Genomic DNA, 27,473 nt, shown 5'->3' on the forward strand with positions numbered 1-27,473 from the left:
AGAAGAGAATGGAATATTACATTCTGAAAAGCAAAGGAGCTAAAGACAGAAACCAAAATGACATTCTGCAAACCTGAACCTAACCATCAATTAAAAAAGGTGGATGTCAGGGGCAGCTAGGTGGCGCAGTGGATAGAGCACCGGCCCTGGAGTCAGGAGGACCTGAGTTCAAATCCGGCCTCAGACACTTAACACTTACTAGCTGTGTGACCCTGGGCAAGTCACTTAACCCCAATTGCCTTGTTAAAAAAAAAAAAAGGTGGATGTCCAATAAGATAGGAACATTTGAAGGGTGAGGGAGGGAGCCTGACACCCTGAATCACAAATACAATGAAACTTAAAAGTAATAGTCCCTGTTATATAGAACCTACCATCAAGTGAACATAAATTCAATTAAATTCCTTGGAAGTTTTGAAACACAAATGGGTTGAGGATAGGATTTTTGACACAAGTATGAATAGCAAAGAAAGGTCTGCCTAGTTTTGCTTTTTCTTGGTACCATTCATTTGATGTAGGCTAGCTCTTTTTAAATTAAGAAAAAAACCTCGTGTGAATAAACTTTTTTATTTTAAAATACATATGCAATGTTCTGTTGTGCATACATTTCAACTCTTGTTCTGCAACAATAAAAATTCTACTTAATCTCCAGTGTTTGACACACTGTATAGGTAAAATCCAGTAACAAAAAGAATTAGGAACTACATTAGGATTACCCAACCCATTCTTACAATCTGCTGGAGTTAAGAATTCAAATACAAAAAAGTGTGTAACAGCTTTTGAGTGCCACTGAACGGTTGTCCTCACTCAATCTCCAAAAATAGAGGAGGGGGAGTTCTAAAGAATCAGGTTGAAAAGACTTTAAAAATTAAAAGTTAATTAGATAAATTCTTAGAAGAAAATAAGTTTTGTATTGTCCTATTTCTTGGCTTTGATTTGGTTGTCAGTCGGGATGCCTTTGCCAAAGTGGTGGCCAACAGAAAGCCCAACTTTCTTTTTTTTCTCTTCTTCCTGAACTTCCTTTTTCAGCAAGAATCCTGACTGAAAGTTCAGATCAAAGTTGCTGCTTGGAGCAAAGAACAGTGGCTTCTCTTCCCAGATGTTTTCCAGGCGTTTTTTCCATCTTTCTAGGATCTGAAGCCGTTCATCTGCTGGAGTATGCCCAATGCTGTAGATAAGCTGGGGTTCCAAGACTTGAAAACCACAGAAATACAAAATGCCACTCTAAGGATACATAAGACACAGGAATGAGTCAGAGAATGCTTTGTTTCCTATTAAAATGCATGGGGAATGGGGCAGCTAGGTGGCACAGTGGATAAAGCACCAGCCTTGGATTCAGGAGGACCTGGTTCAAATCTGACCTCAGATACTTGATCATATGACCCTGGGCAAGTCACTTAACCCTCATTGCCCTGCCCCCCCCAAAATGCATGGGGAAGTACCCAAGTTACCAGACTGTTTATAACTAAGCTTCTTTGTGAAATAACCTAGGAAACCATGTCTAGTTACATCCTGGTTTCCACTGGCAGATACTGACTGACTGACCCTGACAACTCAGTGCCCCAGACTCAACTCTCTGAGGTGATGAATTGCAGAGCAGACTTCACTGGGAGGGAATTTCATTACTGGGAGTTCACTAGACCAGTGAAATGACAGGTTCAGTCCAGGAGACTGGAGTCTAAGGAAACAAATAGAGGAGAGATAGAGAGAGAAACAGAAAGAGAGAGAGAGAGACAGAGACAGAGACAGAGACAGAGACAGAGACACAGAGAGACAGAGACAGACAGAGAGAGAAAGAGAGGCAGAGACAGAGAGACAGAGACAGACAGAGACACATAGAGAGAGGGAAGGAGGGAGGAAGAGGGAGAGGAATAGAGGGAGAGGGAAATAGAGATATGGAGGGAGAGATAGGGAGAGGGGGAGAGAGATGGAGAGAAAGGGAGAGAGAAAAAATGAAGAGGGAGATGGAAGAGAGTAGGGGAAGGGGAGAAAAAGAAAGGGAGGGATGGAGAGAGACTGGGGGAGGGAAAGGAAGAGAGGGAGAAAGAGAGATAAAAAGTGAGAAGTGGAGGGAGAGAAAAAGAATGAGGAGAGAGAAACAGATGAGTGAGTGAGAGGGAGGGAAAGAAATTGGGGGAAGGAAAGGAGGAAGGGGATAGATGGAGAGACAGAGACAGACAGAGAGAGACAGAGAAACAAAGAGACAGAGTCAGAGTCAGAGACAGAGATAGATGAGAGAGAAAGAAAGCACAGATGAAAGAGTAAGACAGAAAGGAAGGGAGAGAGATTGGGAGAAGGAAAGGAGGAGGGGGAGAGACAGAGACAGAGAGAGAGGCACACACACACACATACACACACACACACACACACACACACATACACACACACAGAGGGACACAGAGAAAGAGAGAGACAGAGAGAAAGAACTGAACTGGAGATTTCACTGCTGTAGGGAATTCCCAATGAGAAAACACCCTCTAACAAAGCAACAGCTACCCTGTTGGCACTTGGGTCACTGAGGGGTTGAATGACTTGACCAAAGTTACACGGTATGTGCCACCACTGCTAGGCCTGTACCCCCAATTTTTTTTAAAAAAAGACCAAAGAAATAGGCAAAGGTCTTACATGCACAAAAATATTCCTAGCAGCTATTTTCTTAGTCTAGTCTGGCTTTTCTTTTCTCTGAGAGATTCCCCTCTGGACACTCTACCAAGCTTCTGGACATTCCATGATGGAAGAGAGCAGCTACTGCAGCTCCTTGGGAGGCGAGGTACCCAAAGGGGCATTTCATGGCACTCCTCATCAATAACAGCCACCTGTGTTCTGAGGGAGCCACAAGGTCTACGCTTCTCTAAAGCCCATCCTCTTTATGAAAGATGGTGTCTTGTTTCTGTAATGGTCACCAAAAAAGGCAGTGATATTGACTCAGACAGTAGAATCTGTTGAGAAGGTTGAAGGGTGTTGTCAGAGGGAATGGGCAAGAAGGGTTTCTACTGGTTGAAAGAGCTTCTGGGAATGAGAACCACCATGTTTTTGGCTTTTTGTTTGGGGAGCAGGAGTCTAGACCTGCAACTTCATCTTCAGATAGACCTTCTAGGATGGAAATACCATCCACTGAGGAACATCAGCAACTCATCCACATCTTACAATTTTCTGTAGCACTGACAAGAAAAGTACCTTGGACATGGCCACACAGTGTGAGCACTGGGACCTGAAATCTGAAAGACCTGAGTTCAAATCCTGCCGCAGACACTTACAGGTGATGCAACCCTGTGCAAGTATCTTAACATCCTCAGCCTCTATCTCTTCATCTGCAAACTGTGGGTGATAATCTCTCCCATCTCACAGGGGTTGTTTTGAGGAGCAAGTGAGATGGCATATGCAAACTACTTTGCAAACCTTAAAAGGCTATATCAATGGTAGCTATCATCACTAACATCATCTCGTGTCAGAGGTGGGTTCTGAACCCCAGTTTGCTTAACTCTCCGAGGTCAGCTCTGACTCTTATGCCACACTGACTCCTGTCAAGAGGATATGTGGTCAGACACTTGACACTAGCTGTGTGACCCTGGGCAAGTCACTTAACCCCCGTTGCCCTGCCAAAACAAAACAAAACAAAACAAATTCCTTTTAAAAAAAAAAAGAGGATATGTGGTCAGAATCATCAGAGGGTCATGCAGAGAAAAATGGAGTATATTTATGAGTATGTCAAGGAGGGGCATGTGTTGGAATGAAAGGGGCTTTTGGCAGAAGAAGGAATTGGTGATGCGCTAGTACATGCCATATAGGGAGTTCTCTATGATGTAGGCCCTGCCACATGTCACTCTGTCCTCCATAGAATAGAGCTTCCAGGGAAGGTTGACTTATTAACCCAAAATACACTGAAAATAAGGTACCTGGATTGGCCAGAGAATGACATTCATGTCCCCGTGGACACCGAACAGTGAATACATAGAACCAGACCCTCCAGTGGTGATGGAGAGCACAGCTTTCTTGTTCTGTGGAAGAAATCAATTTCATTATCCCTAGACCATAGAGAGGTGGTGATAGATTAATGAGGTAGCTCCAGGGGAATGGAACTCCAGGGAAAGGCATCGTCCTACCCGATGGGCTGTTTATACAACTTACCACTGTGCTATCTCCACCCTACTGAGGATGACGCTGCAGAAATAGTGACAAAGAACAATGAGAACAGGTGGGATATGGATGGACAGGGAAGGATTCCATTTATGGGAAGGTGGAGATGGAGGTCAAGAATGTTTATTTTAGGGCAGCTAGGTGGCGCAGTGGATAGAGCACCGGCCCTGGAGTCAGGAGGACCTGAGTTCAAATCTGGCCTCAGACACTTAACACTTACTAGCTGTGTGACCCTGGGCAAGTCACTTAACCCCAATTGCCTCACTAAAAAAAAAAAAAAAAGAATATTTATTTTGTGAGTGAGGAAGGAAGAAAAGGGAGCCCTCCGTCTTCAATTAATGGTGGCTGATGGTGGTCTCCAAAGTAGGGCCTGTGTATGACTTCCTAAGTGGTTTCCCCTCTCCAATTAATATTCCTAAAAGTCTAAGTCATTTCTCTCCTCAATCAACATCAGTGGCTCCCTATAGACTCAAGAAACAAATGTTATTTCACCTTTATTTCATCCTTTTAAAATTCTATGTCTACATATAAGTTTTATAATATGAACAATTTTAGCATAGTAATACACATATTTAATAATGTATATTACTTATTGCACAATATATCTTAATATATCAGTATAATAATACACATAAATAATGATATTTACATATATAATATTATATAAATGTATGCACATTAGGGATATATACCCTTAAATTTTTAATAATGGGGTGCTTGATAAAAAAAATTTCCAAAGTAGCAGGGCTTGCTTCTTTAAGATATCATGGGCGGGGCAGCTAGGTGGCGCAGTGGATAGAGCACCGGCCCTGGAGTCAGGAGTACCTGAGTTCAAATCCGGCCTCAGACACTTAACACTTTACTAGCTGTGTGACCCTGGGCAAGTCACTTAACCCCAATTGCCTCACTAAAACAAACAAACAAACAAACAAACAAAAAAAGATATCATGGGATAGGGGCAGCTAGGTGGCGCAGTGGATAGAGTACCAGCCTTGGAGTCAGGAGTACCTGAGTTCAAATCTGGCCTCAGACACTTAACACTTACTAGCTGTGTGACCCTGGGCAAGTCACTTAACCCCAACTGCCTCACCAAAAAAAAAAAAAAAATATCATGGGATAAAGGAATCTGGGATCAAAAGCATTTGAGATAATGTCTACTACAATATGAAGATCCATGAGGCCAGGGGCTATGTCTTTTCTAAACTCTTAATTTCCTCCAGTGAGTGGCCAACATTATTCATCCATTCAACAAACATTTAGTAAGGTCTACACGTAATAAATTTTGAATGGATGTATTTATTCACTTAATAAGTGTTTGTTGAGTGCATAAATGAGTCGAACCAAAAAAGCCTATGTGCCAGGCACTATGCTAAGAATTGAGAATGGGAAAACAAAAATTAAGCATCTCCTGCTCTCACAGAGCTTCTGTTTAGCTTGGGGAAGCAAGCTATTATGTGTCTAAGAAAATATAGGACAGAGGCATCTAGGTGGCGCAGTGGATAGAGCACCGGCCCTGGATTCAGGAGGACCTGAGTTCAAATCCTGCCTCAGACACTTAACACTTACTAGCTGTGTGACCCTAGGCAAGTCACTTAACCCCAATTGCCTCACCAAAAAAAAGAAAAGAAAAGAAAAAAGAAAGAAAATATAGGATAGGGGCAGCTAGGTGGCACAGTGGATAAAGCACCAGCCCTGGATTCAGGAGGATCTGAGTTCAAATCCAACCTCAGACACTTGACTCTAGCTGTGTGACCCTGGGCAAATTACTTAACCCTCATTGCCCCAAAGAAAGAAAGAAAGAGTAGGATAAATACAAATTCACCATAAGGGAGTTGAGGCAAGGAGATTAAAAGAGGTTCCTTTAATAGTTCAGGTTCAAGGAGAAGTTCAGGCTCAGAACCAAGACAGTGACTGTGTGAATAGAGAGAAGGACTCAGAAGCCAGAGATGTTGTGGAGGTAGAAACAGTCTGATTTAGCAACTGACTGAATATGCGGGGCAAGGGCAAGTGAAGATTTGGGAATGCTTCTGAGGCTGCAGCAGCCAAGTATTTACAAGTTTAGTTTGGTAAGTGCCTCCTTGAGGAGAGGTGCTTTTCCCGATTTGCTCTTGTATCCCAAGAGACTGGCCATCCATGAGAGTAGGGTGAGGACTAAGTATGCCGGAGCACCTAGCTAGCCCATGCTCTGTGCACCCATGTAGGTTTATCCACAGCCCAGGCACATAGTAAATGCTTAACTAATGGATTATGGGATTGAATTGAATATACATGCTCAGTGGATACCATGTTCCTGGCCAGGATAAAGGTCTTGATAGAGAGAGGGCTGTTTCAATTAAATGACTCAGACTTGGAACCTGGCCTCTGAGACTCAGCTTGGCTATTGAGGAAAAGAGGCCACATCCATTATTTTGTAATGGCCTTTAACCCATCCCCAGCAAACCATTTAGATAATGGGAATCTTGGATGTAGAGGTACTTAAAATTGATGACAAAGGAAAATATAGCTTTTCTTCTCTTACATTGTTTTAGGCCCAAAGAAACAATATCACATGACCTGAAAACTGCAACACATGCAGAAATATCTATTTCTTTCACCTAATTGTTTTCTCCCTCTCCCTGTTTTATTACAGCACTTTCTAAATATCTCCCCAAAGATTTGGGGATTGATTCTTATCCTTCATCATCTTTTGAGCTCTGTTCTGAGCCAGAATGTAGCTGAAACCCAAACTACTACTAGAAAGCCAGACCCGTACCTTAAAGGGTCCTTTGTCATACATGGTGGCGTAGGAATAGGCAAATTCTCCGATGAAAACTCTCTCAAACCAACCCTTCAGGATAGCAGGCAACCCAAACCACTGCAGTGGAAACTGAAAAACAAAATGGAAGAACAAATTGGTTAGGAGGTTTGGGGCATTTATTTTGGTTTTATTTTGGCTTTGTTGTTTTTGTTTTGGCTTGGTTTTTGGTAGAGCAGACAGGGCTCAGAATCCTTTTCTCATTTTCTTAGAACCAGAAGGGACCTTAAAGACCAATTACTCCAATGGTCTCATTTTAGAGATAAGGAAGCTGAGACCCAGAAATGAATTGACTTGCCTGTAACCTACTGAGTGTCAGAAGCAGGATTTCGACCTATATCTTTTCTATTTGGTATACTGGAAGGAGCATCGACTCTGTAACTGGAGGACCCCAGTTCAGATCCCATTTCTGATCAGTGTGACCTCAGGCAAACCACCTCACCTCTCTGGGCCTGTTTCCTTATCTGTAAAATGGGGGGATGGAATAGATGTTCTCTGAGATTCTTTCCATCTTGAGAACTATAATCCTATAACTCCAAGCCTGGCCCTCCACTAGAGGGGGCAAACATGGGACTAGATTAAAATGTAATTGGGAAATATTTAACAAAATAAATAAAAATATAGTATAATATAGATAATGTTAATTTGTGGGTTTCTAAGTTAATATGCTACCTGAAGGAATCTGTTTCTATTTAAATTTGACCCTGCTTTTCTACCTCATGCATCACTGAAGATGCTGGTGGGGCAGGAGGCCCAAAGTCTGATAAAGTACCACCCCCAAAGTGTTTAAGGTAGAATTTACCTTCATATATTATGCTCAAATCAATATTTTTTCAGTAACCTGGTTAAGGCTACTAGAATAAGTATGGTGGTTGGAAGATGGAATGTAGACACCTCCTCCTTATAAACCACAGACTCTCACTGACTTCTGCAAACAGAATTGCTCACAAAAGTGAGCCACTCAATTGTCTTGGGGCTGGCTAAGGGATTTCTTCATGAAGGAAAATCTTTGTAGCATGATGTTTGGTTTCTAATCCTTGTTGAATGATGACATAAAGTGAAGAATTTTGTTGTTCAGTTGTTTCAGTTGTATCCAACTTTTTGTGACCCCACTGGGGGTCACTGGACTGGTTTGCCATTTCCTTTTCCAGCTCATTTTATAGATGAGGAAACTGAAACAAACAGGGCTAGGTGACTTGCCCGGGGTCACACAAATAGTAAATGTCTGAGGCTGGATTTGAACTTAAGATCTTCCTGACTCCAAGCCCAGTATTCTATCCACTGCACCACCCAGCTGCCCTGGAGTAAAGAACAGATGTTCTCAATTGCAGTACGTGAATGTAGGAATGGAATGTTATGACAAATATGATGAATACAGAGAAATATGAGGAGACTTAGCATGAACTAGTGAAGAGTGAAATGAACAGGGCCAAGAGAACAATATGCACAATGACTACAAAAATGTAAATGGAAGGAACCACCACCAAAAACAACACAAAATGAATGTTGTGAAATTACAAAGAACATTTGGGTCCAAAGAAGATGCATGAAAAGACATCTCTCCTCAGTCCTTTGTGAAGATGGAGGTACACAAGCTTGTAGCACTGCATATATTGTCAGATTTTTTTTTTTTGGTGAGGCAATTGGGGTTAAGTGACTTGCCTAGGATCACACAGCTAGTAAGTGTTAAGTGTCTGAGGCCGGATTTGAACGCAGGTCCTCCTGACTCCAGGGATGGTGCTCTATCCATTGCACCACCTAGCTGTCTCAAGAATTTTTTTTTTTGATGTATTGTTAGGTTTTCCCCTCATTTCTTTTTCTTTTTTTCCTTTTTTAAAAAAAATTGTCATAAGGGATGGATCTCTGGAAAGAAAAGGGAGTGGGCTGTAGGGAAAAAAATCAGATAATAGAAAAACAAAAGATTTCAATAAAAGTTCATCTTGTAAAAACAGAAGTTCTTGGGCCCTTACAGCTCTAATCCTATGCTCCCATGTACATTTTGTGTGTATGTCATGGACCCCTTTCTCAGACTCATGAAACCTATGGACCCTTTCTAAGAATAATATTTTTATGTATAAAATAAAACACATGGTGTTACAAAGGAAGCCAATGATATTGAAACATAGTTACTAAGATAACCACCCCTGCTCTATTGGAAGGTAGAAGTCCCTCTCCCTCCCCCTCCCATTTTAATCTTAAAATATAATGACTTGGGTCTCAACTCCCAGTTGCTTTAGGTCTAAAATGGCATGCTCCATCTGTCTCCTCTGTTTCATCCCCTAAGCCCATCATGTATTCAACCCAGTCCAGACCATCGGAGAAAAAAAAAAAGCCAGAATGAGAGCAATGCTCATTGCACTGGAGTCTCAAGGAGATGGGCCATGGTTCACTACGACTTCAAGGACACATGTCTAGATTCTCAACAGCAATAGCAGGAGCTCCTCAGCCTGGCTGGTTTCTATGGTTTTGGCTCTGATTCTCTGCCTCCAATTCTCTTCTTTTGGTACCCAATTATGGAAGATGATGGGGATGATTCTCTGAACTATAGGTGGCATCTCTCAACTAGAGGGCTTAGAAGAGGATTCTCCACATACAGAATAGTGCATACCCACCAAAGGGATGGCTTGGACAGCTCATGGCCAGGAATGCCTCTTATGACGGTGGGAGATCTGATGCCAGAAATTCACAATTTGTAGATATCATTTGTTTTTTCACTGAATTCAACTACTTGTGCTATTAATATTAGTAGTAGGGGGGCGGCTAGGTGGTGCAGTGGATAAAGCACCGATCCTGAATTCAGGAGTACCTGAGTTCAAATCTGACCTCAGACACTCGACACTAGCTATGTGACCCTGGGCAAGTCACTTAACCCCCATTGCCCCGCAAAAAAAAAATATATATATATATATATATATATTAGTAGTAGTTATTAACATCATGTTATGCCCTTAAGGTACACCCAAAACATACCAAAATAGGGGGAAGAAAGACAAACCAAAACAACTTTTTCTTAGAAAGAGAAGTTTCCTATAAGCCTGATGCCTTCTGAGCTCTCTGATGGGTGAATTGAAGGTTGCTCATAAGAATTACTTATTGTATTTAGACTCGAAGATGCAAAACCAAATTTGGCAACCCATATTTAAACCAAACTTTTGGTTTCCTGGGAGAGTTGTTCAAGTGTTCACTCAGGAACTTTTGTACACAATAACTGAGACCTAGACATAAATAGGAGAACAAGGATTAGCTAGCTAACTGTTAGGCAGCACCACCACAACATTAGGAACTGATGGAAAATCTGGATGGTGAAATCATTGTTGTTGTTCATCTTTCATTCTAGAAGAGGACCAATGACATTAGGAAGGTGATATCCTGACTTGCAAATGACTTGGATTTAAGTGAGGCAGAGCTGTCCAAAGTCATCAGCCTTATTCACTCCTCCAGAGTCATTTGAATCCAGTGGCAAGACAAATGTCAAGATGACTTGGTAATGGCCCTAGATGCAATGGGAAACCTTGGCCTTTTTAAGTTAAGGTCATTCTCAGGTCTCAGTTTGTCTGAGACAACACCCATTCAATGATTCAAGGCTAAGGCAAAGATGAGACAAAAGATGACCTAGTTTCTCTACTCAAAAAAAAAAAAAAAATCAAACTTGGAGGGAAATACTCTCAAGGTTTCTGACCAGAACAGAAACAATTGCTATTTACACTCACTCAGAGGGGCAGCTAGGTGGAGCAGTGGATAAAACACTGGCCCTGGAGTGAGGAGTACCTGAGTTCAAATCTGACCTCAGATACTTGACACTTACTAGCTGTGTGACCCTGGGCAAGTCACTTAACCCCAATTGCCTCACAAAAAACCAAAAACACACACACACATACACTCACTCAGAGTCAAAACCCAAACAATAACCAAGTGAGACTGTGAGAATCAGAGTGCTACCAGCCTGCTGAGAAAGATATTGCAGGGAAGCTCTGCCATGAAAAGACAGCATGTGACTTTGGCATCTGGAAGTGACCTTTCTGGGGTTTTGAAGATCAGATTGGCATCCTGAAGTTATATTTAATGCCTGTGGGTCTTGTCTATCAAAGTTACCAGCCAATTAGCTTGGAGCTGTGTGTGTGGATGGCTCTGTTTCCTGTTTCACAGGGGGCTTCTGGGAGAAGCAGTGGAGAAGTGAGGTCTTTTCATCCGGACTTTGGTGGTGGCAGAGAACTTCATGTGGGCTGTTATGGAAAGGCAAGTTTTTCTCTCTGGCTATACTGAATAGATCCAAACTAGGGTTTTCCTCTTGCTCTCTTCACTGACTTCTAATACACTTTAATAAATACTTAAAAGCTTAAATTCTTGCTGAATTGATCAGTAAATCTTAGCTAATTTACCCCACACACACACACACTGGGGTCAGGTCAGGTGACCACACATTAGATTTTAAACATCACAGCTAAAATTTTAGACCTTACAAGACTTGGGTTAGAGTCAGAGTGATTTGGGTTTAAAGGCATAGTCAAGCAGCTACATTTGAATCCCAATGGGTTTTCTCCAAGCCTGGTTTCCCAGAGTTCTATTTCAAGAAATCAGGATGAAAACTACATGAGACAAGAGTTAATTGTCCCAGTTTAAAAAACAAAACAAAACTAATGATAGAATAAATAAGTAGGAACAACCCTTAATGCAGCCAAAAATGTCTCACTGGAGACATTGGCCTAAAAGCTACCATGGCAACCTTGGTGATCCTGATCAATGAGAGTGAATTAAAGACTTAGAACAATCAAATTATGGAGCGTGGACTGCAAGCTCAGTATGAGTCAGCAATGTGATGCTGTAGCCAGAAAAGCCAGTGAGATGTTGGACTGCTGGAACAAGGAGATCCTCATACAATCTCTCTTCCTTTTAAGATGTAGCTCCAGCACCAACTTCTGCATGAAGCCTTTCCTTGCTAGTGCCCTCCCTCCCAAACTAAACTACATATGTATTCATTAATTCTATATTTATTCTGATTATGTTATATGTATCTTATGTTTCCCTCATTGGACTGTAAGCACATCATGAGTAGGAATTATTTAATTCTTTGTACCCATCTGCCCAAAGTCAAGCACAGTAGGCACTTAATAAATACTCAGATCTGAACAGAGCCAGTCTGGAGTACAACATTCAATTATCATCAGCACAGTTTAGATGGAAAGTTGCCAGAGTAGACTAACCAGGATGATGATGGATATTAAATTCATCTATATGAGGACAGTCTGAAGGAAGCTGTAATATTTAATCTGAAGGATGAGTGATCAAAGGGATGTCCCATGGAAGGGTGATTTACCCTTGTTCTATTTTAGCACCAGAGACCTCAAACCCTTATGTGAGGAAGGAGGGTCAGTGTCTACCCAAGCATTTGAAGACTTTTCCTGGTAGAATGGGTGGATGAGAATAATTTGTTCCAACGGTTGATCAGACCGCAAAGACACCAAGGTCATCCACTGTCCCCCAGGCCATCAACAGTCATCTTTGACTCTTGTTCTACCACAGGATTTCGATGACTCTCTGCCTCACTTAAATCCAATTCATGTGCGACATCACCGCCATGATGTCACCAGTACTCTTCGAAAACAAAGGACAAAGTACAACAACAATTCAACCCCAGAGGACAGAACCATGAACAATGAGTAGAACTTCCAAAGAAACAAATTGGGGCTTGAGATCAGGAAAAACCTCCTGACCATTTAGACCCATCCCCAGGTCAGTCTGGAAAGGGGTAGCAGAGGCTCCTTCAATGGAAGTCTTCAGGAAGGATGCCCATTGGTTGGGTGTGTTATGGAGGAGATTCTTGCTTAGGCCTAAATTAGACTGACTGTACGCCACCATAGATCCCTTCCTACTCTGACATTCCATGATTCTATGGAGACTGGCCATGTGGTATACGATAGAGGGCTTCAGAGCAAGGTAAAGAATGAGAAGGTGGCAGTCTTGTGCAGGCTTCTGGATGATTAAAAGACCTGGAAATGCCTCAGAGAGCATCAATCTTCCAGAAAAGATCAAATCGTATATTTGTAACAGTGCTTGGCACAGTGCCTAACATATAATAGGTGCTTATTCCCTTCCCCTTTCTTAAGAAGTTTTGCAGTGTCACCTATTCTCAACCTCATAAGGCAAGTCTGGACCAGTAACATGGAGTCATTGTTAGATCGAATGACGGATTTACTGGGTGGGTCATGATTAAGATTGTTCCCATGGTTCTAGCACAGTAGGCTACAGCAGTAGGGGAGACTTCACGGAGAAGTATTATGAAGACCTATTGAATGAGAGGGCAGCTATGTAGCACAGTGGATGGAGTAATGGACCTCGAGTCAGGAAGACTCTTCAAATCTGGTCTCAGACACTTACTAGCTATGTGACCTTGGGCAAGTCACTTAACCCTGTTTACATTGGTAAAATGGGTTGAAGAAGGAAATGACAAACCACTCCAATATCTTTGTCAAGAAAACCCCATATAGAGTCACCAAGAGTAGGATATGACTGAAAAATAACCAAAAAACAACAAGAAATTGAATGAGAACTTCAAGGACTACAGCTTTAACTGAGAAGCAGTAGCTGTAGCTGATGTAAGGGTTAGGGGAAGTATTCATTAAGAAAACCAATCAGGTCACACACAGCCCCATCTGAAGAAAGGATAAAATGCCAAGTCTCAATCAATCAATCATATGTTTTATATTAGGTGTGAAAAGTCCTTCGATATATTTGAGTGACAGTTGACAGAGTGTTCACATTGACTGAAGAAACCTGATCGTGCATCAAATGTAGGTCCTTTACAAAATACCAACCTGGTTTCAGAAGAGAGGGATCTCAAATGTCTGAGAACAGGGAAGAAAGAGTGGGGATAACAAGAAATGAGATGGAAAGAAGAAAGAGAAAAGATTGAACTGTGGTTGAGAAGAGAGAAAGATGGAAGAGGGCTATTGGCTCCCTACAGTTACCTCTGAGCAAAAACCTCAGGCAGATGTTACCAGCTGTACTTACCTCTTCAAGGACTGAGGAAAAGGCACCCCCAAAGGCCTTTCTATTCTGATGTAATTATAATAATTGACATGTATGTAGTATATATTGATTTAAGGTTTGCAAAGCTCTATTTTTACATGTAATGGAAAAAAATAAAATACTTTATTATTTTAAAAAAAAAAAAAAAAGGTTTGCAAAGCTCTTTGCAGGCATGATTTCATACGATCCCCAGAACAACCCTGTGAGGTAAGTGCTATGGGTATTATTCTTCCCATTTCACAGATGAGGAAACCAAGACAGAAAGAGGTTAAATGACTTGCCCAGCATCACATAGCTAGTAAGTGTCCAAAATGGTATTTAAACCCAGCTCTTTTTAAATGCAAATCCTACACTTTATCCACTGTGTCAATGGATTATGAAATAGAGATGAAGTGTGTAATTTAAGATTCTAAATGTGGATTCTAATGTGTTCCCCCAGTTTGGGGGAAACTGACTAAAAATCACTGATAAAACGAGTTTAGGTTTTTAAGGGTTTATTGGAAAATAGAAAGAAAAAGATTGAGAACAGAATTCTAACAGCCTGGCATTCCTATCTTTCCTCAAATTTCCTGTGAAGTCCTCTGCCGCCACCACCATCAAGTCCGGAAGCCAAAAAGGCCAGCCCTCTCTGCGCAGGCTCCCTTTCCTCCTTCCTGCCTCCTCCCAGACCATAGGAGGCTCCTCCAGTTGATTGGCTGGTAGACTTGATAGACAGCACCCATGAGCAAATGTCATTTCCTGACGCCAAGGAAAAGCCACAATGCCTCTGAGGCATTTTCCTCATGGTGGAGCTCTCCACAGCAAGTCTCCAGTAGGTGGCGTCATTCCAATCATTACAGAAGTAATTTCTTGTGGGTAGACCACAAACATCCCAGGATGCCATGAGAGGGAAGACTGCATGCATCATCAGACCCCACTATGAATGGGAAATCAATGACTGTTATACCCATAAACTACCATGGGGAAAACTAGCTGTCTCTTAAGAAACTTCAGTCAATCTCATTTATATACATGAAGAACAAGGCACTTAGCTGTCATCTAAAAATATTAATGTGTCTGTGTGTATGTGTATATGTATATGCATATCTGTATGTGTATGTGTATGTGTATATTCATATACACACATAAAGGTTGCACTGGGGGCAGCTAGGTGGCGCAGTGGATAGAACACCAGCCCTAGATTCAGGAGGACCTGAGTTCAAATCTGGCCTTAGACACTTGACATTTATTAGCTATATGACTCTGGGCAAGTCACTTAACCCTCACTGCCCCACAAAAAAGAAAAAAAAGAGGTTGCACTGTATGGTGGATAAAATATTGGATTTGGAGCAAGGAAGACCTGAGTTTAAATTCCACTTCTTTCTATTTGTGTAACCATAGGCAAGTCAATGAATCTGAGCCTGTTTCCTTATCTGCAAATAATTTTAAAGGGATAGGGTCAACCACCAGTGATTTCAGGGTGAGGATGAGAAAATTCCTTCTTTCCAATGCAGATCAATAACTCCTCTGCAAATTACAATCTTAAAGAAATGCAAAGCTCTCCAAGGAATCATAGTTGGTTATCATAGTATCTTATTTTGTCAAAGAGTTGCCTAGGTCCTAGAGAAGTTAAGTGACTTGCCCAAGGTCGGACAGCCATTATAATCTGCCATTGACCTTTCAGTGCCCTAAGTAGTTCTTTCAGAAAATTGGTTGCCACAATTGCGAACCACAATTTCAAAGGACTTATGATGAAATATACAGCCCACCACATGGTAGAGAGGTGAGGTAGAAAACAGACATAACTAGCTAGCCAGGTAGGTAGTTGAGAGAGAGAGAGAGAGAGATTATGTGTATATGCATTTTTTCCACATAATTAATGTGGTAATTTGTTTTGCTTGACTACACATGTTTGTAATAAGGGTTTTGTTTTTCTTGCTCTCTCTCTCAATGTGGGGAGTATGGGGAAGGAGTGAAAGCAAATCTTTGGAAATAAAATTACATTTAATTTAAAAGAAAGGTTGCCAGGAGCAGCTAGGTGGCGCAGTGGATAGAGCACCAGCCCTGGATTCAGGAGGACCTAAGTTCAAATCCGGCCTCAAACACTTAACACTTACTAGCTGTGTGACCCTGGGCAAGTCACTTAACCCCAATTGCCTCACACACAAAAAAAATTGAAAAAAAAAAAAAAAAGAAAGGTTGCCAGCAGGTCATTGATCTTCAATGAATGGACTTTTCTTGCAAGGTTCATCCCCCCCCAAAAAAAATAGAGGATGGACTCAAATCTAGGTCCTCCTCGGTTTGAGGCCAGTTCTTTATCCACTAAACTACATTACCTTAGGGCAGGTAGGTGGCACAGTAGACAGAGTGCCACTGGGCCTGGAGTCAGGAAGATCTGAGCTCAAATCCAGACACTTATTGGCTGTGTGACCCTGGGCAAATCACTTAACCTTGTTTGCCTCAGTTTCCTCATCTATAAAATGAACTGGAAAAGGCAATGGCAAACCACCTCAACATCTCTGCCGAGAAAATCCCAAACGGGGTCAAGAAGAGTCAGACACAACTGAAATGAATGCACACACACACACACACACACACACACACACACACACACACACACACAAAACGTCATCTAGAAAATAGGGACAATAATACCTATTCTATCTACTTCCCCGGGTTTGGGGGAGCCTCCAATGAGATAAGGCATGTTAAATGATTTTGCAAACTTCAAAGGATTATACAAATAGCAGCTATGATTCCATGATCACTTTTGACTTGAGAGCACTTTTATATCTACGATCTCGTTCTATCAAGGTGGGTGGTATTGGTCCCACTTTATAGAAGAGTATCCTGAAGCAAGATGGAATGGGGCTTGCTTTAGATCACGCAGATAATGAAACACAAGCTTGGCATGAATGGAGGAAGCTGGTTTTCCCATATTGCTCCCTCTCCCCCAGTCCAATACCTGAAATATCACAAGATCTGCATCTGTTAGCTTCTTCTGTTCAGCGACAATGTCTGCACTCAGTCGCCCCTCCTTGTAAGCCTGCACAGATTCAACTGGATACTTAAAGTTGTCAGGGTCCTTTAGGCCACCTGAAGAAGGAAGGAGGAGGAAAGACTGAGAGACTGGCAGCAGACAGTACTCGGTCCAGAGGGCTCAGCCTAAAGAGAGTAGTGGATCAAGTACCTGTGATGTCATTTTTGGAGATCAATGGATTAAAATTCATGGCATACAGGTCCGACACTGTGACATCCCAGCCTTTCTTCTTTAGAGCCTCCTTAGCCGCCTCTTTCAAGGCATAATTGAAGGATGTCTTCTCCGAATGAGCCAGAACTATCAGTGCTTTCTTGACTGTAAAAGACACCACAGGAAACACAGAAGTAATGAACGAATGACCAAGCAGAAGTACTTCTGCTAGCATGAGCGGGATAACGGAGCCATAGAGATCATAGAGTTAGTCAAGATGTCATATGCGTCTTCATGGAATGTAAGCTCTTTGAGGGCAAACCCTGCTTCTTTTTTGCCTTTGCATCTTTGGCTCCTAACACAGTCTGGAACAAAGTGGTGCTTAATAAATACTCAGTGGATTGGTTGGTGCCACATCCTCGCTTCTGAGAAGCACTGATACATAGCTAGTATGGAAATCTATTTTACATGACTGCACATGTATCATCTGTAGCAAACTGCTTGCCTTCTCAAAGACAGGGGGAAAGGGGAGGGAATTTGGAACTCAAATATTTTAAAAACATGTTAAAAATGGTTTTTACATGTAATTGAAAAAATAAATTTAAAAAAATTTAAAGGGGGGCAGCTAGGTGGCGCAGCACCGGCCCTGGAGTCAGGAGTACCTGAGTTCAAATCCAGCCTCAGACCCTTAATACTTACTAGCTGTGTGACCCTGGGAAAGTCACTTAACCCTAATTGCCTCACTAAAAAAAACAAAAACAAAATAAAAATTTAAAGAAAAACACAACTAGATTTAAATCAGGGGGTCTTTATCTTTTTTTTTTTTATTGGCAAGTCTGGTGAAACCTAGAGACCCCTTCTCAGAATCACATTTTTTAAGTAAATGAAGAAAATGTTAAATTTCAGTTAGAGGCTGATAAAAATAACGGTGTGATTTTTTTCTAAGTTCATGGACACCCTGAAATCTATCCCTGGACTTCAACTTAAGAACTCTTAATTTAGATGGATCCCCAAAATAGATGCTTTTCTCTTCTTTAAAGTACCTGAGATTTGACCCAAAGATTGTACTTCTTGGCAAAGATTCCAAGGAAGTTTTTCTTTTTTTTAAAAGGTATCCTATAAAAACCAAGATATTCATAACAATTATAGCTAGCATTTACATAGGGCTTTAAAGTTTGCAAAGCCCTTTCTTCATGTTATCCCAGTTGATCCTCACAATAACCCTGGAAGATAGGTGTCATTTATTATCCCTATTTCACAGATGAGGAAACTGAGGTAAACAGGTTAAGTGACTTGCCCAGGGTCACAGAGCTAGTAAATATCTGAGTTTGAATTTGAACTCAGGTCTTCCTCACTCTAGGCCTAATGTTCTATTCATTGTGCCACCTACCTACCTCAAAATCCTGGTGAGATCCTGGTTACATACACACACATACGTATGTATACATGTGTGTAAACATTTAATTTTAATTTTTTGTCAATTACATGTATACAAAAAATTTTAACATTCTTTAAAAAAATTTGAGTTCCATATTCTCTCCCTTACTCCCTTACCTCCCCTCACTTTGAGAAGAAAAGTAGGGGGCAGCTAGGTGGCAGCTAGGTGGCACAGTGGATAAAGCACCGGCCTTGGATTCACGAGGACCTGAGTTCAAATCCAGCCTCAGACACTTGACACTTAACTAGCTGTGTGACCCTGGGCAAGTCACTTAGCCCTCATTGCCCTGCAAAAAAAAAAAAAAAAAGAGAAGACAAGACAAGCAATTTTATATAGATTATATTCATGTGAGGTCATGTAAAACATTTCCATATTAGTCAATACATACATACATATAAATATATAAATATACACACACATATATACACACACGTCAAATCCTTTGCTTCAATTGCCCAAACCAAGGTGAACGATAATGAAATACCTAGAGTATTTCATAGATATCTTAGTCAGATCACAACACTGGGAAACAAGCAAACACAGGTAGGTGCCCAACTAAAGGAAAATGGCCAGAATATAATGGAATACTATTATACTATACCATAAGAATCAATGATTACGATGGATATAGAGAAACATTAGAAGATATATATCAACTGATAAAAAGTGAAATAAGGGGCGGCTAGGTGGTGCAGTGGATAAAGCACTGGCCCTGGATTCAGGAGTACCTGAGTTCAAATCTGTCCTCAGACACTTGACACTTACTAGCTGTGTGACCCTGGGCAAGTCACTTATATCCCATTGTCCTGCAAAAAAAAAAAATAAGAACTCTATACAAAAGAAGAGATTATGAAAAGGTGGCAAAAATACAAAAAGGGACAGATCTCAACATCACTGATAACAACCACTGTGTGGTTACTGACCAGGGTCACACAACTAATAAGTGACTGAGGCAGGATTTAAATTCAGGTCTTCTCAGCTCCAAGTCCAGCATTCCCTTCACTGAATTTGAAAAGCACTTACGTTCAGTGATTTTTAAAAATTCCTTTTTTAAAAAATAGAGGGACAAAAAATAATAAAAAATAAAAAATAGGGGGGCAAAAATAATAAAAATTAAAATAGGGGGACAAAAATAATAAAAAAAATTTTAAAGGGGGACAAAAGAGGTAAGGGTAGGACCTAGAAAAGGGAAATTGCTTTTGACTGCCAAAATGACCTGGCCTCTCTATTCATGCCACTATAGATTTCAACCTTAAAAGAAAGGCAGGAATGTTATGTTTAGTAGCCATTTATTTTCACATTAGTCACGTTTAGAGTTCCCCTGTCCAGTTTAATTTGCAAAGGGCTGAACAGTTGATTTTTATTCCATTGATTTGTTTTTATTCTTTAATAATAAACACTCCAAAATATATTCAACATTGCATAAAGAAAATTAAATTGGATGTCCCCTGCTCTTGGCTAAATTAGATACAGGTAGACCTATTATTGGGATTTCATTTGTACTTGAATCTCTTTGTCTTTGTCTCTGTCTTTGACTCTCTGTCTCTGTCTCTCTTAGGTAAAGTAATATCCAGAGGGAATGAGCACTAATAGTTGGGGGCAATCTAGAAAGGCTTGTTGTAGGAGGAAGGGGCCGAATTGTCCTCTGAAGGAAGGTGGGAGTTCTAGGAAGCCAGGTGAGGAAGAATGGAAGAACGCAGAACCACCTGCATCTTAGAGCACTCAGTCAGTCAGTCAATACGCATTGATTAAACTCCTATTACATGCTAAGCACTAATGATTCAAAGAAAGGCAAAGTCACTTAAACCCCATTGCCCCATAAAACAAAATAAACAAACAAAAAGACAGTAAGAGGGAAGTTAGGGACAAAAGGGGATTGGGGGGGGGGAGGGAGGGAGAGACAGGAAGATAATTTCAGTTTTGGACCTAGTGAGTTTAAACCATCTACAGGATGTCCAAACCAGGAAATTGCCCCAAGCCTGGAGCAGCTTCAGGAGGAAGAGGCCACTGACAATTAGAATAAAATTAGCAAAGGAATAACCACCAAAAACATTTGGTACCGGTAAAGAAAAGATCAGTATTTGAAACAACTAGTAAATAGTATATAGTGATATATGAATGTCATGTAAAATTATGCAGAAAATGACAAATGTGAGGAAACTGGAGAAACACCGGAAGATAGATGTGAGCTCAGCATGACCAGAAGAATGATAGACATAATGACCACTAATAATGAAGATAAAAAAGTTGATACAAAGGTCAAACTCTGGAAAAACTGCAATAAGCCGATCTTGTTCTAGGCAGCAGACTTGGAGGTAGAATGTCTCATGCATTAATAACTGTATATGTAGTTTTTCTGCTTTTCTTTGCTAAAAGGATCCAGGGGTTCAGGGTCACACAATAGGTCAAAAGCAGAATTTGAACCCAGGCCTTTCAACTATATGAAAATCTAAAGTTCTTGCACAAACAAAATCAATGTAAGTGGAATAAAAACTTGGGGGGGGCAGGGAAAGGAAATTTTTGCATCAAACACTTCAGACAAAAATCTGATATCCAAGAAACTCAGGGAACTGGTGAAAATATTTAAGGTAAAGAGCTATTCTCCCATAGATAAGCGGACAAAGGATACCGTTTTCAAAAGAAGAAATGTAAGATAGCAACGATCTTATCTTTAATCTCTCCAAATCACTACTGATTTAAAAAACAAACAAAGCGGAGAAAGTTGAAGTCCAGGACTGCTAAGGTCTCTCCAATTCTAAAATTCCTGAGGTTGTATGAGAAGTAGAAGGGTGTTCTCAAAGTTTCCTTCAGTCAGGGGTGACTAACGTTATTTTAATCCTTTAGGTTGAAAGGTTAGGCGGGAATTAGAGAGGAGGGTTTCAGACTTAAGTAAGGACAGGGGCAAAGGAGAAAAGGGCATAGTCCTCCCCCATACGCCACTTCTTGGGAGGGTTGGCTCTTTTCGGGTCTGACTCTGCATAAATGGACAAAGAAGTGTCCAAGCAACTGCTACCCAGAGCAGGGAAGAGAGAGGAAAGGGAGAGGAGACACTCACGAGCCATCAGTCTTGCAGGGCGGGGCGATGGTAGCTTCCAGGGACCCTCCGATTGGTCAGAGGAGCGGTGGCCAAGAGTGGTCAAGAGATACCGACCCAGGCAGCGAGCGGCGTTTATAGTTCCGTGCCTCTGGGCCAGCCCACTTAGAGTAGGAAGACCTCGGGGAGGAGCCGGCAGCGGATAGAGCGAATTCCCGAGTTTGTGGTGGGCGGGATTATCCGAGGACAGAGGGGTGGGGAAAAAGAGAGAGAGAGGAAAGAAGAGAGGAAAGGGAGGGGGGCAGAGAGGGAAGGAAGGGGAAGGGCAGAGGAAAAGAGACTGGGGTAGTTGTGTATGTATCCCTGCGTTAGTTGGCAGGATGATCCTGGTAGTCGGTCAGGTAATCCTGGATTAGTTGTGTGTGTGGAGTGATCCCAGTTTAAAGGTCCGGACATCAGGGCTGGGGGAGGGGGAGTGGAGGGTGGGAATGATGCCTTTCTGGTTTGAGATGACGTCTCCATTCAGGACCAACCTATGACCTTAGACCTTAAGGAAGATTCAGTGTGACGGAGCCCTCTGTGATAGCGCCCTGGTTCCCCAGGACAAGGGTAAAAGTGACCCGTATCCCTCAGTCTCCAAAAATGTCCCTTTGAAAAGTAAAAGGAGATAATTGAGGGTTGATCGTGCTAAATTTCTTTATTGTCCACCCCCCTTTTTTAACGCTTTGTTGTAAGGGATGGCTCTCTGGGGAAAGAGGCGGAGGGTGGGGTGTTTTCTGGGAAATGACTGATGTTAATACCAAAGGATAAAAAGAAGATTTTTTTTAAGTAAGTAAAATCTATTTGGTTCTTGGGGCCTCGGATTCTGCTGAGTCACAATGACTGGCAATGCAATAAAAGCTAAGCTCTGCCCAGCAGCAGCGCCTCCCTGATGGATGAATAAGGCAGGTGTTCGTTTCCTCCTATTAGTGCGGTTTGGACAGAGCTCTTTGGCACCGAAAAACTCTCAGGGCCTCAGGATGAATAGAATTTGATTCATTGTATTCTCACTCCGTTGTACTCCATCCCCGAGTTTCCCAAATCTTTTCACCTGGGTGGGCACATGGGCCAAGCACCACTGTCTGCCTTCATGGATGTGTTAGGGACAGCGGGGGGGAAACAAGATAGGACCCTAGAGTGACAAGACTAAAGCCATATAAATCAGAATATGATATGAAAGGAAGAAGAAATGAGCTGTACTGCCGGTAAGGGCAAGGGATCACTGACTGACGCCTTGTAGGAATTGATCTAGCCATTCTGGTACACAATTTGGAATTATGCTAAGTGACTGAAATGTCCTTACCCTTTGGACCTCTGGTAGGGAATATACCCCAAGGAGTTCAATGACAAAAAAAGACCCAGTGGTGTATTTCAAGCAGTGCACTTCACATGTAGTAGGGAGCACGTCATGGGTGGTTTGAGGAAAGGCAAGAATGGACGTCTCTAGCGTCTCCTCCCTCGGCCTTTCTCCAAGGGAGACTTTGATTCCTGCCTGGAGGGGAAACAGGATGTTGGGGCCCAAAAGCTAGCCCCTCTCCTCTCCTCAGAGAAAGGGGGTACCAGGCTGGAATGATAGCTATCTGCTCCCTTAAATATTATCACTCAAGGGAATATAATTTTAAGATTAGAGTTGATTTTCTGATCACTATTTCTTAACAAGGAAAGGGGAGCCCCAAGATTTATATCAAAGACTTGGTTCCCTTCTCACCAAATATTAATCCCACAGTGAACACACATAGCAAATATCAAAGAAACCACTTATTCTAGTCAGTAGCAAAACGGAAATAGAGAAAGTATACATATGAAAATATATAGCAGATGAGAGAGAAAGGGAGGGGGAGGGGAGGGAGAGAGGGACAGAGAGAGAGAAGGAGAGAGGGAGGGAGGGAAGTTGAGAGAGAGAGAGAGAGAGAGAGAGAGGACTCAAGAGAGTCAGTCCCAGATCTCACCCCAAGGGGAAATTCCCTGAAGCCCCTAGTGTAGCAAGGATAGAGACTTGATGGAGATTGCCAGCTCCTCTCATATCCACTTCTTCCCAGTCTTTAAAAAATAATAATAATAAACATTTTTATTTAAAGTTTTGAGTTCTAAATTCTATCCCTCCCTCCCCTGCCTCCTCCCTGAGGTGGTAAGCAAATATAGGTTATACACGTGCAATTAAGTAAAACCTTTTCATATTAGTCATTTTGTATAAGAAGACTCGAATAAAACAAAAAAAAAATGAAAGAAAGCGAAAAATCGCCTGCTTCAGTCTGTGTTCAATCAATATCAGTTCTTTCTTTGGAGGTGGATAGTATGCTTCATCATTAGTCCTTTAGGAGCATCTTGGATCATTGTATTGCTGAGAATAGTTGTCATTCACAGTTCTTCATCAAACAATACTGCTATCACTGTGCACAGTGTTCTCCTGGTTCTGCTCACTTCACTATACGTCAGTTCATATGAGTCTTTCCAGGCCTTTCTGAAATCATCCTGCTTGTCATTTCATTTCATTTCATTTCTTTTCTTTTCTTTTCTTTTTTGCTGGGCAATGAGGGTTAAGTGACTTGCCCAGGGTCACACAGCTAGTAAGTGTCAAATGTCTGGGGCCACATTTGAACTCAGGTCCTCCTAAATCCAGGGCCTGTGCTTTATCCACTGTGCCACCTAGCTGCCCCCTTGTCATTTCTTATAGTACAATAATATTCCATCACCATCATATACCACAGCTTATTTAGCCATTCCCTAATTGATGGCCTTTCTTTGATTTCCAATTCTTAGCCACCACAAAAAGAGCTGCTATAAATAGTTTTGTAGAAATAGTTTTTTTCTCTTTTTTGGAGGGATGTCTTTGGGATATAAACCTAACAGTGGTATTGCTGGATCAAAGGGTATGCACAGTTCTATAGCCCTTTGGGCATAGTTCCAAATTGCTCTCCAAAATGGTTGGATCAGATCACAACTCCACCAACAGTGGATTAGCATCCCAGTTTTCCCACATCCCCTCCAACTTCCAGTATTTTCCTTTTTTCTTATATTTGCCCAGAGTCTCTTTTTTTTCCCCTTTAACAACCTGAAGAGAGGGTGGTAGCACGTATTTTCTTTCTTCAGCTGGGAAGCCTGAAGAGATTGAATAGACTGGATCTCTCTTTTCTCCTGCTCTGTACAACTCTGTCTTCCCCTCACCTAGGCAGGCATGGGGCATTGGTCTCCACCAGTGATTTCCGTGTCAATGTGTGTTAAGGTTACCTAAAAGCTTATACAAGTTTACATAAAAGCTTTATGGTGACATATAAAATCCTTTGTTTGACATTTAAAGCTGGCCCCTTTCTATCTTTCTAGTTTGTCACTCTGTTCCCACCCCACCAAATAACTTTGTGACCCAGTGATGCCTGCCTCCTTACTGTTCCTCTGCTGAGACCCTCCATCTCTAAGCTCCAGCCATTTTCAGGGGGATACTCTCCCTCCTGGTCTCTCCCTCCTGGCTTCCTTCAAGTCTTAGCTGAAGTCCCACCTTCTGATCCTCCTTAATCTTAGTGCCTTCCCTCTGAGATCATCTGAGATTTATTCCATATGTATTTTGTTTGTAAATAGTTCTTTGCTCCCTGTCTTCTCCCCTGCCCACCTCCCCCCCCCATCAGATTGTGTTTAGAATGTGAGTTCATTGAGATTGGGGACTGGGTTTGGGGATTTATTATTATTTATTATTATTATCATTGTTATTGATGAGGCAATTGGGGTTAAGTGACTTGCCCAGGGTCACACAGCTAGTAAGTGTTTGATGTCTGAGGCTGGATTTGAACTCAGGTCCTCCTGACTCCAGGGCCAGTGCTGTATCTACTGCCACCTAGCTGTCCCCGGGGGATTACTTTTAAAGAAGACTTGCCTTTGTGTCCCCAGCATTTCCAACACTAAGTAGAAGATTAACAAATGCTTATTCACTAAGCAGAAAAGACTCAATGCTCAATAATAGAATGATTTTTGAACTTGTTGTTTAATTACTGTCATAATCTGCTAGAAGGCTGATAGGACCATGGATTTAAACAGCCACACAAGTGGTTAGGTGACTTGTCCAAGGTCACAGAGGGAGTAAGTAGAAGAATCAGTATTTGAACTCATGTCTTCAGGACCACTTGCCACAGTACCATGTGACCTCTAAAAACCTCATCGTGGCATAAAGCAGTTTGTAAGACTGCCAGTTTGATATTCCATTTAAATGAGATAATATTTGTAAAGTGCTTAGCACAGAGCCTGGCAAATAGTGGGTGTCTAATAAATGTTTGTTCCTTTCCCTTCCCTTTTTTTCCTCTTCTCTGTACCATCCAAATGTCTGCCTTTCTTAAATCTAGTGCCTTCCCTCTCTTGATTATTTGTAATGTATCCCATCTGTACATGGTCATTTGCATGTCGTCTGCCCCATTAGACTGCAAGTTCCTTCAAAGCAGGGACTGGCTTTTACCTAGCTTTGTATCCTCAGGGCTTGGCACAGCTCCTGGCAAAGGTAGACATTTAATAAATGTTTATAGATGAAGTGATTGACTTTATACATCTGCTAATAAAACCAGCATCCTTGAGTCAGGCCCCTGGCCAGTGGGCATCCTCTTCAAGAGTACTGAGGTAGGGGGCAGCTAGGTGGCGCAGTGGATAGAGCACCAGCCCTGGAGTCAGGAGTACCTGAGTTCAAATCTGGCCTCAGACACTTAACACTTACTAGCTGTGTGACCCTGGGCAAGTCACTTAACCCCAATTGCCTCACTAAAAAAAAAAAAAAAAGAGTACTGAGGTAACTCCTGGAGACGCCCTTTCCCTGCCCACCTTGAACTCTTGATCTCCAAGACTAGATGCATTGTCCCCCTTCCTCCCCCATAGCTTTGATCACCTACTCCAGGAAGGAAACGCAAAGTGGAAAGGGTAGGCAGAGGCCCAGGAGCAGGATCCTCTAGTAAGTCTAGGCTCAGGAGGTAGGGGGGACATCTGCTGCTCATCCTGCCATGTGCCAGCATGGGGAGTCTGGAGTTGGAGACCACTGTCGGCCACACTGAAGAGTTGGAGAAAAGAACTGGCATGAACTCTTCTTTGAACTGGCATGAGTCCCAACTCTTCCCCTTCACCCCACTACCAGCTGACAATCTTAGGACCTGCCTTGTTATATCCCCAGATGCCAAGTCCTTCCAGCACTGGGCCAAACCATGGCCAGAGGCAAGGCCCCAAAATTCCCACATAGTCCATAACAAGGAAGGGCAGCTGGGGACATATTGCAGGAATGCTTTTCCCCCACTGGTGTTTACAAAATAAACTAAATTTGCTTATTATTCAAACATTCTAATCTCAAAGCGTGTCTTTTTTTCATAATCCAAGAAACTTTTCATTATGTTTTTTGGTCATTTATGCCATGGATTTGTAGGGGATTGGTTCCAACGGCTCAGGTTCCTTGCCATTGGTCCTCACAAAGTGTGCTTCTCTGAGTGGAGCAGGCTGAGGTTTCAGTTGAACCTTTTTCTTTGGCTTCCTTCTTCTTCTGGCCATTTTCTTTTACCCTCTTCAGAAAGCTATCTCTGCTCTTAGAATGCTTAATATGCTCAATACACACATTCATTCTCTTGGCTAGAATCTTGCCCTTAACCTGTTTGTTTACAACGATGCCTACAGTATGTCAAGTAACATTATAGATCTGTCCAGCCTTGCCATGGTAACATTTGTGGGGCATTCCTTGCTGAACTGTGCCCATACCCTTGATAGCTACAATATCACCTGTCTTGTATATTCGCATATACGTAGCCAAAGGGACAATACCACGTTTTCCAGAGGGCCTAGAAAACATATATCCTGTTACTCTCCTTTTTCCTTTTGTGTTTGTCAT

The 27,473-nt window shown here is 41.9% G+C and overlaps 1 protein-coding gene across 1 annotated transcript; it reads right to left on the reverse strand.

The window, feature by feature from the left end:
- Positions 1-548: 548 nt before the first annotated feature.
- On the reverse strand, positions 549-27,473 carry NQO1 (NAD(P)H quinone dehydrogenase 1). The gene is made up of 7 exons (XM_043981206.1): positions 27,344-27,473; positions 21,617-21,844; positions 17,124-17,288; positions 16,899-17,029; positions 6,887-7,000; positions 3,894-3,995; positions 549-1,221 (listed from the first exon to the last, which is right to left on the reverse strand). Exons 1-7 carry the CDS (start codon positions 27,471-27,473, stop codon positions 916-918), a joined length of 1,176 nt encoding a protein of 391 aa, XP_043837141.1. The 3' UTR covers positions 549-915.

Source organism: Dromiciops gliroides, chromosome 2 (assembly GCF_019393635.1).
Source record: "Dromiciops gliroides isolate mDroGli1 chromosome 2, mDroGli1.pri, whole genome shotgun sequence".
NCBI classification, from domain to species: domain Eukaryota; kingdom Metazoa; phylum Chordata; class Mammalia; order Microbiotheria; family Microbiotheriidae; genus Dromiciops; species Dromiciops gliroides.

Bases quoted from the DNA above. Each gene is read 5' to 3' on its own strand.
- NQO1 (XM_043981206.1), bottom strand. From the start codon at position 27,473: ATGACAAACACAAAAGGAAAAAGGAGAGTAACAGGATATATGTTTTCT. The intron at 21,845-27,343 runs GTATGGGCACAG...TCCCCACCCCTC, and splicing joins TGATATTGTAGCTATCAAGG to TGTCCTCGGATAATCCCGCC. The intron at 17,030-17,123 runs GTACTTGATCCA...TTCCTTCTTCAG, and splicing joins CTCCAAAAATGACATCACAG to GTGGCCTAAAGGACCCTGAC.